This window comes from Semicossyphus pulcher, unplaced genomic scaffold, assembly GCF_022749685.1.
Source record: "Semicossyphus pulcher isolate SPU_LCO1_2020_fin unplaced genomic scaffold, fSemPul1.0.p SCAF_1, whole genome shotgun sequence".
In the NCBI taxonomy this organism is placed as follows: Eukaryota; Metazoa; Chordata; class Actinopteri; order Labriformes; family Labridae; genus Semicossyphus; species Semicossyphus pulcher.
Genome location: NW_027211603.1, coordinates 9,022,883 through 9,038,691, shown reverse-complemented (window position 1 = coordinate 9,038,691; position 15,809 = coordinate 9,022,883). Strand labels below are relative to the sequence as shown.

Here is a 15,809-nt window from a genome sequence, read left to right as displayed (position 1 = left end):
AGAGGACCAGGAGGGGCGGGGCTTCTGAAAACATCACTCGGAGCAGGATTAACATGACACGGTGGATTACAGCAAGAGGCTAATCTACACGAAGGGGAGCTGGGATGGAGGAGGAGAGGAGTCTTCTTTCTGGACCGTCACTTTGGTGTTATGGAGTTCCTGAGGGGCAAAACACAACAACACTGGATGACACCAGTTATATAACAACATAGGTCAAGGTTATAGACTGAATAAAAAATGTCCAATTGTATGGAAACAGGTGACGAAATGACCCAACATCTAAGTTGATTCATTAACTAAATAAACATTTCTCCATTGAGTGTATGGTCTGAATCTCTAGTTGCTAGTTTCAGGTTTTCTGTCATGAGTAATTTAGTTTTGTATTTAATGTATTCTGTGTTCTTGTCATGATTTAGTCTTGTTTAGTAACGTTGTTCATTTGTGTTTCATTGTTTAGATATAATTTCCTGTTTTATTACTGTCAGTCCTGAGTTTGGTTTTTAGTGTTTCCTGTTTTATTTTGTAGTTCTTGTCCATGTCTTGTTCTACTTCCTTCCTTTGTTTCTTTCCCGCCTTTTGGATTGTGTGCCCTGCCCTCATTGCTTTCACCTGTGTTGATTAGCCTCACCTGTCCCTGTTTACCCCCTCTGTACGTGGCGTTTGTCTTCCCCTGTTTCTTTGCCAGTTCGTTGACGTCTATCCTTGTGAAACCCTTTGTTACCTAATACATGAACTCTGTTGGATTTTCCTCGTGTCTCCCCGTGTTTCTTGGACTGTTTCTGTTTCTGGAGTCTCAGTACACAGTAAGCCTTTGTTTGTTGCCTTTTGTCTTTTTGTTTAAATGAATTTGTAGTCTGCGTCTGGGTCCTCTCCCTTTTTGTGTTTCAATCTACAACTGTGACGTCTTCTTCAATATAGGAAGTTATTTAATTTGAAAATTCTTGTCCAATTTAGATTAAAATCATTATTAAATAATAGTTATGAGGGGCGCCGCTTTAGCTCAGCGGTTAAATCGTGCATCCCATATACAAAGGCTTCAGTCCTTAATGTGGCAGCCCTGGGTTCGACTCACTCTTGGCCCTTTGCCGCTTGTCATCCCCCCAGCTCTCTCTCTAAGTCAAGGCATAAAAGGCCAAATAAATAAAAAGTTAATTAAAAAGTTAGAAATGAATCATTATTTTACACTGCAGTGGAATAGACCATAAGGAAGGGTGAGCTTCAGGGCGTGGCTTCCTCTGGTTGTCAACTGTGAGAGAGACGTATGTGTATCCACCCTGCTGCCGAATAGGGTCACTTCTCGTCCCAAAAAAACATTAAGGAAATGGCCAAAATGCCAAACTTGAGGCTTAAAAACAGTAGTCCATACAACCAATGGGTAACGTCATGGTGGCTACGTCCACCTCTTTTACACAGTCTGTGGTGACAACAAATCACACCCACAGCCAAAATAAGAAACATCAAATAAGCATAATATAAAACACATGAACAAGTCAGAAAACATTTTGGAAAAACAAAACTTTTTTTTATGTGTGTTTTGGCCTATGTCATTGTTTTTTGCACCTCTGGGCCACCATACTCTGGACTTGTTGTCATTTTCATCACACATAGTTTGATTTTGAAGGTTTTATGTGATTTAAATGTGATTTTATTACCATTCATGTGCAGAATCTTCCAGAACACAGTATGTGGGGTATTTATCTCCTAAACATAACATTATATTGTATGAAGACTTTGCTGTATTTTCACGTCCTAGTACCTCCTGCACTTGTCCAATCTCAGCTCTCAATATGCTCCGACCTGAGTTATCTTATGTGTTGAGCCTGTTACCAACCGTTCAGACTGCATGTTATTCCTGCACATGTGACATGAAAGGTGGGATTCATGCCTGTGCAAATGTCATAAGAGAGAGGCGACCACCTGTGAGGGGCTTTCAGCTTCATGTTACACATTCTTTGAAATCCTCATCAGAGGGAGCCGCTTGTTTTGGGACTCAGATTATGGATTACTTATCCATGATTGCACGACATCAGACAGCACGCCTCTCTTTTAGTGGCAGCCATTATTTACAGCGATTCAGAATCAAATCATGTTTGCTTCTCCAGTATTTTAAGCATCACTAAGCCATGCTAACTTTAATAGCTATTAGCATTTAGCACAAAGAACCAATATACCTAAATACAGCCTCACGCAGCTGCAGGCTTACACGTTTTCTCTTCCCTCTTGACGGTGTGCACTCCTGGAATAAAATCACAGCCTGATCTGCTTCTTGTGTGATTACACTCAAAGAGCTGACCTTGTGTTGGCTTATCAGACATAATCTCCGTCATATCTAAGAGAGCAAACAAGAGGAATTCAGTTTAGCATCCTCGCTGAGCGGATAGAAAAGGTTAATGAGCTGTGTGCGAACAGAGGAAGCGTCCATCCCACACTAAACCTCGATGTTTCGCCGGGTCTCCCTCCTCCACACACTGAGGCCTCTGTCATCCTGAACTGGCAGACTTTACTGTACCCTGCTATTGTTTCTCTATCAGCAGCTCTCTCATTAGTGGAAGCTCATGAATAACCTCCTATTCCCTCTCAGAGACAAACGGGTTAACAAAGCCTCCATGTGAATGTGTTTTTTGTCTCCTCTATAGGGTTAAGTTCTTTGATGTAAAGGAATTTACTGCCTGTTATGTCACCCAGCAGGCCAACAAATAGTCCTGCGTGAACACAGATGCATTCAGTGTCCCCTTCTCCAGATTATGAATCAAACTATTTGGCTGTTTGGATGTATAAAATATTCATATGATCAATAATTTGAAAGTTTTCAGAGAGGAGAAAGCCCTTTATTAGTGCAGTAGTTAGGATTGTTGTGCTTTTGCACCATATAAATAGATATAGATGTGTGTGTATATATAGATTTGTACTATATAGAAAGTTGATTGACATTTTGTCTTTATGGGGAAAGCACAAAGCAGTGTTATTCATAACATAAACAAAAGCTTATTTTCATGCAAGTGTCCCAGTAATACATGACAGTGAGCCAGGGTGCAACTGGGCCTGGGTATTCACACCTGTGTTGTCCAAAGGGTTCAATTATCTTATTGGTAATCAAAAACATGCATGAATTAAGTACATTCATAGACATATATTTACACTTCTTTAATCCTGCATCTGTCCCTATTTAAAGAAGTTTACAATCCCTGGATGAACACTCCCACCTAGTGGACCAGGAATCCAACTACACCCAATTTTATCCCTAGTAAAGTGTAAATGCGTAATTTTTATATAACAAAGAGCTATGTCTAACAATTCTGAATAATATTACACTCAATGTATTAACTATATATACTGTAATTAATGTAATTATTATTTTAAACATGTACTTTGTGTAAATGCAAATTATATTACCAAATATTTTTTTTAGATAACTATGAATCCACACTTTGTTTTTGTACAAGATATATTTCTTTAACATACTTACAACATGCATCAAATTTATTTCACTCTGTCATCTGTGGACGTCTCTGGTCCACCGCTCCAACTTAAATCAGGAGGTGTTGCATCCTGATAAAGACAGATGGATGCCATTTTTTACACACAAACTATCTCTGACCAGAGAGGCAGATATTTAATAGTAACTAAGCAGATAGTCAAAAGTAGTTTAATAGTACATACCAACAACATTGATGTATTTTTACAGGCCCAACTTTTATGATCCCATCTTTTTTCTGAATCGTTTTAACTCGATGCCATATAAGTCAGATTGTAACATTCACAGATTTCCATCATGCTGTGTATTCTCTCATAGACAGGCAGGGCCGCTGTCTCATTTAAGAACAGTGAACAATCTGTAATCTAATGCAATCTTGTAGTTTAGTGGATGTACTAAGGCCTCTCTACCCTGTGTAAAAGGATGTTTTTGCAGTGCATAAACAATTATTTATTCTGCAATACTGTAGGTCACTTTACTCATAATCAACCAGATCACAGTGATACACGCTGTGTGTTTTTGACTTTTTCTGTACAAAAACGTAACCATCCACAATAATTGAAAGATGTACATAGCATATATATTTATTAATATTATAATTGCATTTTATTGTCTTTGTCTTGCCTTTTTATCCATCACTTGTTTTACCTCGCCTTTTACTTTGAGCTGTTGTAGCAAGTGAACTTCCCCCAATGGGGGATCAATAAAGTGTGTGTTATCTTATATCTTACTCCAGGATTGGCAACTCCAGGCTAGATTCCAAGCTGTAAACATCAGTAGCCAGTTGCTTCTACCAAAAATACACTTATGTTATATCATTCCTACATCTCTCTAAAGCTGCGTTTCCACCACAGGAACTTTCCTCAGGGACTTTAAGGGGTACTCAGTGCATTCTCATTACAGGGATCAAGGTCTAAATAAAGCCCCAGTGACTTCATTTCATCCTCTGAAAGATCCCTGCTTGGCAGGTAGTACTTTCTGAAAGCGCAGGGACTTTGAGCTGCGATTTGCAGCACTTAACCATTTACGATTGGTCGAGTTCTTCATTCAGAACAATCTTACAGACATGAGCAGACTGTTTTGCCTAATTTTCACGTGTCTTAAGACTTCGATGTAAATGCAGTCAACAATGTTCTGGAGGGACTTTTGATTCCCTTTAAAAGTGACCCCTGAATCTAAAAGTCCTGCGTGCTTTTTGGTAGACGCAGCTTAAATCACAAGTGTAAACCACAAAATAAACAGTGTCATTAACCCAACCTATCAAAGGATAAAGTAAATGCCCCCAAATACTGATATTAATCTTGATGAGATCAAGATTCCTCCGTTATAATTCCTCAATAACGAGGCTGTAGCGAAGAATTCCTCATAGTATTTGGTTTAAAACCTAAAGTGGTTTTATCGGATCATCCCATTTCATTGTTGCCCATTGAAACCACAAACTATAACAACATATTAAACAATGCATATATTCTCTCATTTATCCTGACAAAGTGGCTTTATGCTAATCTTACAATTTACGCCGCCTTTCAACGTTTTGTACACCGAGCAGTTGTGTACTCATTAGACACACAGTGCTCTTTGATCATGGCCTGACGTGACTTTTACAACTGAGATTTTTTTGTCTGGACCAAGGTGATTGAATAGTCCACAACTGACTCTCCCCATTTCTATTTTAATTGTGGTTGAACATTTGGCTGCTGGTATCAGAAAAGTCCCATTTAAATGTATAGATATAGAAGCCACCTTTCACTAAATGCCGACGACATCCTTGTATACATCTCCAAAACGCAAACACTGACACTATTCTGGCTCATTGATCCATTTGGTGGTCCCTCAGGATTCTCTATAAACATGGGACAATAGTGAATTACTGCCAGTTTCTTCAGTGGTTGAAGTGACTTGTTTACAGTCCATTTCTTTACAAAAATACTATTCGTTTCTTGTCGTGATTATAAAAAGATTAAGGCGATCTAAGATTGAACTGGAAAGTCCAAGTTAAATGTGATGACTTCTGCTCACACTTCAAACAATTAGATACAATGAATTTCTGTTCATCTGGAATTATAAAGATGTCAGAATTTCTAAGTAAGTCACTTATCTAGACCAAAGGATGCAGGTGGTTTTATCCTAGAAAATTATAAAATGCTTTGCAAGAATACGTCCCTGCCCTCTCTCCTTCGTAGTCCCTCTAAAGCAGGGGTGGCCAACCCTGCTCCTGGAGAGCTACCTTCCTGCATGTTTTAGGTTTCTCCGTGCTCTAACACACCTGATTTGAATGTTTTGCTCATTATAACTCCCACTACCCCTGAGAAGCTTCAGTTGGTTGATAACGAGCAGATCATTCAAATCAGGTGTGTTAGAGTGCGGAGAAACCTAAAACATGCAGGAAGGTAGCTCTCCAGGAGCAGGGTTGGCCACCCCTGCTCTAAAGTCATACTTTATTAACATCATTGTGGTTGGTAGTACTAGAAGAATCTAGAAGCAGATAAAATTCATTAATGCTCCAAAAATGTATGAGGACACATAGAGGTATCTGTCATATTGATCACCTGTATATAAATGGGAACTTTGCCTCATTTGCACTATAAGGACTGTGTACACTAAGCCTGCATTAGTATTTTCAGGTATTTACAAATTCCAGGCTTTGTCTGGAACATAACACAGACTCTATTATTCCAGGGAAAAAGTTGCATACTTTTTTAGTAATGTTTTACCTGTTTGTAATCAATGTAAGTCTGTAAACCTGATCCACTCATAGACATCCCTTTGAACAAGCTTCTTATCTTTTGCCAATAAGTGTAGAAAAATGGCTGCTTTGTTCAGAATGGGGACTGCAAAGTTGATGTTGCCAGTGTGGAAAATGAACTCTCTACCCTTGTTTGATTTGTGGTCAGGGGAAATGACACATTCCATATGGAGGAGTGAGATTTTATAATGAGGACAAAGGGAAGTGTGTTTGGTAAAACAAGGGACCCTGTAATAATTCTTTTCATGGTAAGGACCAGTGAAAAGCCTCTTGCTGCGTATATTCATACAATTATGTACCTTTTAAAGAGAAACTGCTTTGTGGTTGTAGTAGTAGTTTAATTCACCATATTCACCAGGAAGCTCAACACACTCAGATTGGGAAGCTCAAATGCTTTTATAATGTTGTTGTTCTGTGTTCCAGGTTAGCTATCAACTTTGTTATTTAAGTGCTCGTCATTCAGCGACTGAAAAGAATGATTCAGAGGGACACACGGCCATACTTCATGTTAAAACACCACTTTTGATAACGTAGATAACCCACAAAGGCTAATGTTGGCATTAAAACAATTAATAGCTAACGAAACGGTTAGCTAGCTAACATTACAGTTAGTTAGGTTTTAACTCCTCTCCTATGGTATCATGTAACAATATCCTAGAGTAATGCTAGCTAGGAAGTGGCAGAATGCTAACGTTAGCTGTTGTCTAATGGTACCAATGGGGTTATCAAATATGTTGTTTTACTTTGAATTAATGCCAAGTGACATGACAGCATTTTATCAGTTTCCTTATGTTCATAAGACTTGCAACTTGGAAAAAGGCAGTACAACATTGTAACATTATTCAAGCTTACAACCTGGACTGTGACATCAGAGACAAATGGCCACTGTGAGAACATGGTGAATTATGGCTGTGGTTACTATTAAGTAGGATATTCTGCATTAGTTATTTTAAGCTTTAATTTCGTTTTCTTTGTAGTCTTGCTGTGCTCTGAAAAAGTATAAAACAAATCCACCCCCCCCCCCCCCATGTATAAGAGCAATATGACTATACTGAAGTTATATTTAAATAATATTAACATTGAATATAATAAATGACGACAGACTCTGCAACTTTCCTTTGAAGTCCAAACAACAAACGTCACCTCTCATGAAGTCAATGATCATAAGACCGGAAATATTTGCGTCATTCTCCTTGATTTTTTTGTCTGAACAAAGGTCTTTACATATGTTGCACTTCACCGTGTGGTATTCTGATTTAACAAAGAAGCCCATTCACAAGTGAAAGCAGATACTTTTGTTCTTTGGAGCAGTTTTATCGTATATGCTTTACTATTCTTGATCATATGACCTGCCATGAATAACTTGCAAAATACCAGATTTAAACTGGATTTAAAAACACTTATTTGCTGACATATGCACATGTTCTTTGTAACAACTAATCCACGCCCTTTAACTTCTGCTATTTGTCCTGATGATGAAACCATCTGACCCTCACATGACGGACTAAAACAGGAATTGTCAGTGAACCGTTAATAACTTGCATATGACAGAATGAACAGCTGAATCTAAGAGTTTGCAGGCAGAATGCAAAGAGGATATTTTTAACTGTGTGCAGTGTTCTACAATTGGTCACAAGAGTATGGTCCATTTCTATAATATGATAATATAATAAATGCTTGAAAAATAATCCGTTGGCCAACACTGTAGTTGGCACCAGAAGTGCTGTAATGATGTGTCCGAAACTGTTTGAATTTGGTGAAGAAAACACAAGTACGTGAGGCCTGGAGTGGACAAAGTTGCAAAACCAAAAGGGCTAAACCAGGTCAAAGGTCAACAATCGAAATAACAGGGAAAAGCAGTTTTAAATAAAGCCAATTACATTTCAACCTTTCTCATCTGTAGCAACAACCACTGATGCTTTATTAGAAAAGTGCAAACAGAATAAAAACAAATCATTCATAGTTTTCTCTCTTTTTTTTTGGCATCCAACTTCTTAAGGCATCAGGGAGTCAGTTTACACGCACACTAGTGTTCTGGACAAATGCATAAAATGTTGATCGATGATTCGGTTAGTAATAAAGCAGCCCTAATAATGGAGAGTACAGCTAAAAGAATTGCACTAAAATGTCAGTATGAAGCAAATAAACCTGGGTCAGTAGAAACACCATTAAAAACAATACACAAAGGCTGTAGTGACGAACGTACCTCGTGAATAACATGTAAACATCTGAATGTACCGTTATGCTGTCAGGTCTGAGTTAATTATAAGGTATCATGTAGGTACAACACGAGCCTTTGTTTCCAGTAGTTTCCTCAATAGTTTCAAAGGTCAGACTGGTTTTGTTTGCAGGCCAGAGGCATGTTTGAGAACACAGAGTGATAGATGAGGGGACACAATGATTGTTCCCTGTGCTTCAGTCAGGCTTTAAACAAACTAACCAGTGTTTCCTCTTTTCTTTACACCCTCTTAAAAACTAATTATTTATACACAAATCTTATGCACCGTAATCTTCTTTTATGAAACGTTTTAAAAGTATAATGAAAGAAATAAAACACCAGCATATGATGTCTTGCTGTCTTTTACATTAAAGCCTCCAGAGCTGGATGTAACAGTGCAAAAGTAACCCTACTTCTTCTACTCTGTCTGTCTGTACAAAAGTTACCCACACGCCTGCGGGAGCTGCTGTGGTCAGCACAAAGCGCCCGGCTCACATCCTGCCAGTCTTCAGCCCAAAAACGTGAGAGTAGCCATGACGCTGAAGCCCAGCAGGATGAAGAGCACCTTGATAAGCTGTCTCCCGGGGGAGTTGAGCTCATGCGGGAGGATCTCCATGAAGGTGATGTAAACAAACGTCCCTGCAGAGAGCCCCTCCAGGATGGCCTGGATTAGTGCTCCAGCTGCTAGTCCCGCCTCCATCACAGAGATGCCGATGGCGATGCCTATGGGTGACATCATGGCGAACACTCCTATGTACGCAGCCACCCACATTGGAGGAACTGCGCTCTGGACCAGCTTCACCGACAGGCTGAACACGATGATGCTCTTGTGGATAAGTATGGCGACACAGATCTCTAAAACCTGCAGAAAACAAAGATGGTTTATGGTTATTTGTACATAATTTAATAGTTTTTATATAATGGTCAATTACAAAACAGCCTGCACAAACAATAGTAAATGCTGATGCCAATATACTCCAAGAAAACATGGATATGTTAACAGAGGGAGCTATTTACAGGAGCATGGCAGCTCTGTGTTTGAAGTAGGTAATAGCAGGCAATGGTGGGCAAAGCTGCCAACGAGAGAGCACAGAGCAGCAGCTGCTTTTAAGCTAAACTTGAATGCTCGGATTTGAGAGCATTTCGATTTGGTGGATTAGCCAGAGGTAGAAATTTCTGTCTGGCTGTGAACTAAATTTCACTCATCTCTTGTGATCAGATAACCTGGTTAGTTGCAGCACGATCCACTGCTGCTGCTCTTTTGCACCTGTAACCACATCCCATAGTGACGCAAGCGTAACACATCCCTATCAATGTTACAATGTTACACTTTTATTTAGCAGACGCTTTTGTCCAAAGCGACGTACATCTGAGAGTTCTTACAACAAGCAACGATCAAGACAGGAGGGAACACAGTCAGCCAACAAACAGCTTCAAGTGCGATTGGACACTGGTGCCAACAGGCCGTGTATAGGCGTTTATTTATTTATTTATTTTTAAATAATAATAATCATCGGCAACATCAACATCAACAAGATCAGTATAGTCATCATCATGAAAATCCCAGTCAGCATAAACTACTGCCTTGATATCATCATCATCACTGAGGCGTTCGTAAGAAAGTAGGAAATCCAACCACTGCAGATCAGCTTACTCCACCCATAAAGCATAATAAAGTGACTTCAGTTGACTTTGTTTTCCACAGTGTGGTTCATTTGTGCCCTTTTAGGAGACCTTATTTTAAAATCCCTGTGTTTTAACTGACTTTCCCTTTCACAACAAATATTTTTCTTTGGTATTAAAGAATAATAATATATATTTCTAATTAAATCTAAATGGTTTTAACACCTAATATGTATGGCTTAAATAACATAGTGCATGGTTGTAGTTTTTTAAGGTAAAATAGGGAAACTCAGAAATACCAGTACTTATAGAAAACATCACTTTACTTAAAACTTTTTTAAAAATTGATCTTTTATTGTAAATTAGGTGTCCCCTGTAAAAAATGTCTTCCCTTTTATTTTTCTAAGAAGTATATATTTACGAACTTACGTCTCTTTTGACAATAATCTCTACGTCTTTAAATATATATTGTATTTCATAATCTGTCTTTCTGAAGTTAAATCTTTAAGTGGTGGAGTTAATTTCAAGCCAAACATACAGATAACAAATATTTATGTGTAGCTGAAACGTCCCGAGGGAACGCTCGCATAGGCTGTCTTATGACCGGACAGATCTGACAGCAAGATCAACTTCTCTTTCAAGCGTCCTGAAGCTATAAACCAAAAGCCGTCTTTGTTCTGTCTATATGAGAGAGCTGTAATTATGACACTAACGTTATTTGTACGCCACTTTCCTAAGGCAAATGTTTACAGAGTTTGTAAACAACAGAGTGATGTACTATGGTCTGCCTGTGCACAAAGGGCTTATTTTATTTCCACACTGGGTTACACATCCGCTCTTTGACTATATGAGAGGCTTGTAGATTAGCCGGTTAATTCCCTACTAAGCTATAACACTGCAGTGCCGACAAAAAGTATCATAGCATTGTGGAGGCATTGTTTATTATTCAACAGTTAACTCTGACCCAGTAATCTGATGGGCCGGGGGCATTTCATGAGCACTGATAAAGAGAATAACATCACTCTGACTTTTAAATACATGTATCAGAATACTCTTAATTAACATTACAGGTGAGGGTCTTTGTCTAGATTGAGCTGGTACTTCAAGAGCACATAAGAAACTGTTGACTCACTCTTAATTCACTGGTGCATGATAAAGGGAAACATACAGATAAATGTGCGTAATATAAAGTAGCTGGTCTGTAGTTTTAATTCATTTTTACATGATGTCCTGAAAATCAGCATGGATGTGATTATCTTTGTCACTTGAACTGCAGCCCCGTGACTTGGACTGTATCACCGCCCTGCTGATATTCACCTCACATCATGACCTCCAGTGTGATATTTCTTAATTACAACTTACATTGTCACTGGCCAATGCATACCGTTGTTACAAAGGAAATTCTTTACAAAGATTGAACAAAAGACCACCCGCGTCAGGGGAATTAACTAGTCACATGATAAAGTTTATAAATCAATGACACAAAGTCGATGTAGGAGTACTGCGCTCTCAGTTAGATTATCCTTCATCAGTGCATTTCACACAAAGTGTATCACATGTTAAAGGGTCAGAAAAAGAACCTGGGATTGAAAACGTAACACAATAATTTAATTATTTTAGTGTACGACAAAAGGAAAGCGAGAAAAACAACACAGTCTGAATATTCTTCTGCGGTTTGAGTGGATTTAAAGACAAAGGTTAATTTGCTGAGATTTAGACCTCATGAAGTGCAACTGAGCAGATTTTCTCCAGCCGATTTCACACGTGCACTGCTGCTAAAATGTCCCGATATTAACCAGAGGGCTGCATGTGAGAACAAAACGGACCTGCCAGCACCCGACTATAAAGTCAGTGTAAAGTCAGGAAGGAAATTGTCTGAGCCATTCACAACGAGCGATTGGGCATGTTGATTTACACCCTGTTATGCCTCAGTTGTCTGTATAATGATATTCTTGCATTTGTATTGCGGAAACATCCTTATAAATATTGTAGTGATATCAGCGCAAAAACAGTCACGTCCTCCTGCACACTCTGCCTGGGTATCACCCCTTGATTAAACTGAGTTATTCCAGAAGTTGACAATGTGTCTCAATTGGACAATCTCCCGCTGTGTGTGGGATGAGTGTGGGATGTGTGAGAGGGCCTGTACACTAAAGCTGATACTCCTTAGATTGTCCTGAGTCCGTAAGTGTGAACTGCTGAGAGAGGGTGATGTGACAAACAGGTTGTAACATGCCAAGAAATGCTGCAAGGCACCAACAAAAACAGGGAAGAAGAAACTGCAAGCTTGTAAACATGGATGTAAACTACTTCAACAAACTTTAAAAATCAACATTGCAAAGTTTGTCAAGACTTGTCTGTTACACCTCAAGGGAACATCCCATTTTTCCTTCCCGATACCAATTCTGATACCTATACCTGGTATTGTCCAGTCTGAGTGCCCCACCATTGGTGGAAAAACACTGATCACTGCCATCTAGCTAGGTTTGACTAACATAAAACTCTCTGTTAGCACCACACAGTTGTTTTTTTGTTATTGTCAAATGATAAATAACCTAAAACCAGTGTATTTTTGGGGGCTAATTGGTTATAAAATCAGTGCATTGATTGGCATACTCGCCAATACCCAATGGTACCATATTTTAGGCAGTATCCAAGGCCTATAGTGCTATTAGAACAACAGTATTTACAATAAATCTCCACAGAACACCTTTAACATCAGGTAAAGACTCTCTGTCTTCTTACCTTGGAGTCTGTTCTCTGCAGGCCGATAGCAAGACCTTCAAAAACAGAGTGCACCGAGAGGGAGAGGAAGAGCATGAAGGAGCGAAAGGGGGAGTGAGCGTGGAAGTCAACATGGACGTGTTGGTTGCTGCTCTCCAACTCAGGGTCTGCCGCAGGGTCGGGTCCGTGTCCATGCCCGTTTCTGTTGTCCTGTATCAGGGGTGCCCTCTCCTCCTGAGCCCCGCTCATCCCCTGACAATTTAGGACTATCCTCTCCAAGATGAGGACCGCGAAGAAGCCGGAAGCCATGATGAACTCTGGAAGGGGAAAGTTGGTCTGTTGGAGACCGCAACAGAGAGATTAATCAGTTTGAAGAATTAGCAAAGAGAGATCATAACCAGACTACAGTTAAATATGTAAATAAAGATCGTTAGTTGTGAAGACGGGACATCTAAATGTGTTATGTCAAAACGACAGGAACAGTTGTTTTCAAAGATTTCTTTTGGTTTTTGCCTTTATTTGATAGGATAGCTGAAGAGAGACAGGAAATATGAGGAGTAGAGAGTGGGGGCATGACATGCACCAAATGATCGGTAGATCGGGAATCGAACCTGCGATCAGTGCATCGAGGACAGTGGCCTCTATACATGGGGCGCCTGCTCTACCAACTGAGATAAACCAGCGCCCCAGAAAAGTTGTTTTATGTTTGAAGGATACGGTCATTACAAGGATCTTGTAGTAACTGTGTCTGTCTTTTTTATTCTTAACCTTTCTTAAATAACAATCAGCTGAACAATGTTTATTCTCTCAGAGAATAAAACCGTAAATAAATCTCCGCATTGTGTGTATAATTAAGTCGGTTAACAATTAATTAACGGTCTTGTGTTCCTGAATCCTGTGTTTCTGATTCTTTTTCTCCACTCTGACTTAGGGTTGGGCATTTTTCACTACTTCTGATACTTTATTCTGAAGGGGTAATAGAATAATATATAAAATATTGGTAGATATATATATACAATAAAAAACATTCTTATTTTCAGGCCAAGTGTGTAATATATGTGAGGATTTTTTCAGACTGAGAAAGAGTTCTCATTCTCGGACGTACCTCCACGCTCCGAGCAGCCAGCTCGTCGCTAATGTCTGATAAGTAAGTTGGAATAATGTCGAGCAGACATGCAGCCAGGAAAACTCCACCGGCAAAACAGCTGATCAGACTCAGAACAGTGCGCTGGATTTCTGCAAATGAAAAGAAAATAATCTGAAATCATCTGTTATGTTTCAACATGATCTTACACTGCAAAATAAAGGGCGCATATTCAAATTAAAACATTAAAACTTCAGTTATGTGTAAATAATAAATATCTCTGCGAAGTAATGGGAATTTCGAATGTCTAAATATAACCATCATTAACTTATTTGACATTGCAATTCCTTTCAAAGTTTGAATATTTTTTATTAGATCATGTGACACATCATGGTTATGAAAGAAGAAACAGAAGTCACAATTCAGCAAAGCTCTAAAACACACACGCACACACAAACACACATGCCTATGTAATGGGGAAAATGATACTTTCACTTCCATAAAGAAGCGAAACATCACCCTCCAGACAGCCTTGAATTCGTCATACATGAAAGCAAATGTGAACATGTGCTGAGAGGGCTTTGGGCATCAGGCTTCATCCCTTTCAGGTGACTTTACCCCCAAGCAAAAGAGGAGGGTTTATTGATACTTTATAGTTCAAATCAATTTGCACATTGCTAATTTAGGTTTAAAGAATAAAGGTAACAAGGTAATGGTACAAGATTTAGTAAACTGTAAACTGTGACAGGCCGTGACTGATGGTAAATGATTGAGATCAAACCTATTATAAACCATTTTATCAATACTCTGGTATCACCTCGTTAATGGGTCACAGTTGATAAAATCAACAACAGCTAATACCATTTATAACAACACTATCTAGAGTTAGAACATGTGATCAGACAGACGGCTGCGGAAACCACTATACGACCCGTATACCTCCCACTAATGTTAGGAGGGACCCCCATACGAAACTTCATTAAAAACGTCAATTTATGTTTGCATGTATGTATCTGCTACTGTTAACAAATGGAAGAACAAAAATAACAACCGCATTTTGTTCAGTACATTTCGTTTCTTAGTTCGGCGTTGTTTTTTATTAAAAAAAACAAGTAATCTGATCTGAATATTTGAATTTACCTCAAATTGAAGGTAATTTAAGCGACCCCTTTTCTTTAAAAAATGAATATAATCGTAAAATAAGCTGTCTATCTATCTACAATGTCAAGAGCTGCTTATATTGTATGAAAATTTTACCAACCTGTCGCGTTTGTGTCTCTGAACCATAGTACTCGAGCTGGTATAAATCCAAAAAGGAGAGTTAAAAACAACAAACCGAACAGAGAGCCTACTTTCACCCCGAGCAGGTAGTCCATTTTGTCACATAAACTGTCAGTTTTAAGAATACGGTTAACTAACTAACTACCTGTACTTTCATTTGATAAGCTATGAAGCAAACCGGAGCTTGCTTACCCCTTAAACGATAAGAGTTTCACCCAGAAAACACCCACCTTGGTATTATATTGAAAGCACAGGATTTACTGTTCAGACTACGGTGGCTGAGAAGGCTCAAAATCGCATCGCGAAGAAGTAATACATTGGACGCTCTAATTAACTCTTTACTGGCCCACTTTGCTTGCTTATTTTAATACGTATTACTCAATCATTGTAGCAGAATATGTAAGTGCTTAAATACAATACAAGAATTTCAAAATATTAAAAAAATGACTTAAATTAGATGAAGTTGAGTCTAATTGTATCGACTTTGACTTGTGTTTTCTGTTATGTAGGTAAGCTCATGCTTATTTTGTGAATATCAATAATAGTGATGACAAAATTGACACAACATAGTACTTAAGGGACAATATTTTAGTATAAATTTGAGTCTAAACATTTTTATGTGCTTTAATGGCAACATTATAAGCCCCTGTTATTGTGG

The 15,809-nt window shown here is 38.7% G+C and overlaps 1 protein-coding gene across 1 annotated transcript; it reads right to left on the bottom strand.

The window, feature by feature from the left end:
* Window positions 1-8,121: 8,121 nt before the first annotated feature.
* Window positions 8,122-15,355, bottom strand: slc39a1 (solute carrier family 39 member 1). The gene is made up of 4 exons (XM_069661233.1): window positions 15,132-15,355; window positions 13,892-14,022; window positions 12,808-13,122; window positions 8,122-9,301 (listed from the first exon to the last, which is right to left on the bottom strand). Exons 1-4 carry the CDS (start codon window positions 15,244-15,246, stop codon window positions 8,948-8,950), a joined length of 915 nt encoding a protein of 304 aa, XP_069517334.1. The 5' UTR covers window positions 15,247-15,355; the 3' UTR covers window positions 8,122-8,947.
* Between the last annotated feature and the right edge of the window lie 454 nt (window positions 15,356-15,809).

What these genes read in the sequence shown, in the direction of transcription:
- slc39a1 (XM_069661233.1), bottom strand. Translation starts at nt 15,246, where the DNA reads ATGGACTACCTGCTCGGGGTGAAAGTAGGCTCTCTGTTCGGTTTGTTG. An exon ending in CAGAGACACAAACGCGACAG is followed by an intron (nt 14,023 to 15,131) that starts GTTGGTAAAATT and finishes TTTCATTTGCAG; the next exon opens with AAATCCAGCGCACTGTTCTG. An exon ending in TGGCTGCTCGGAGCGTGGAG is followed by an intron (nt 13,123 to 13,891) that starts GTACGTCCGAGA and finishes GGTCTCCAACAG; the next exon opens with ACCAACTTTCCCCTTCCAGA.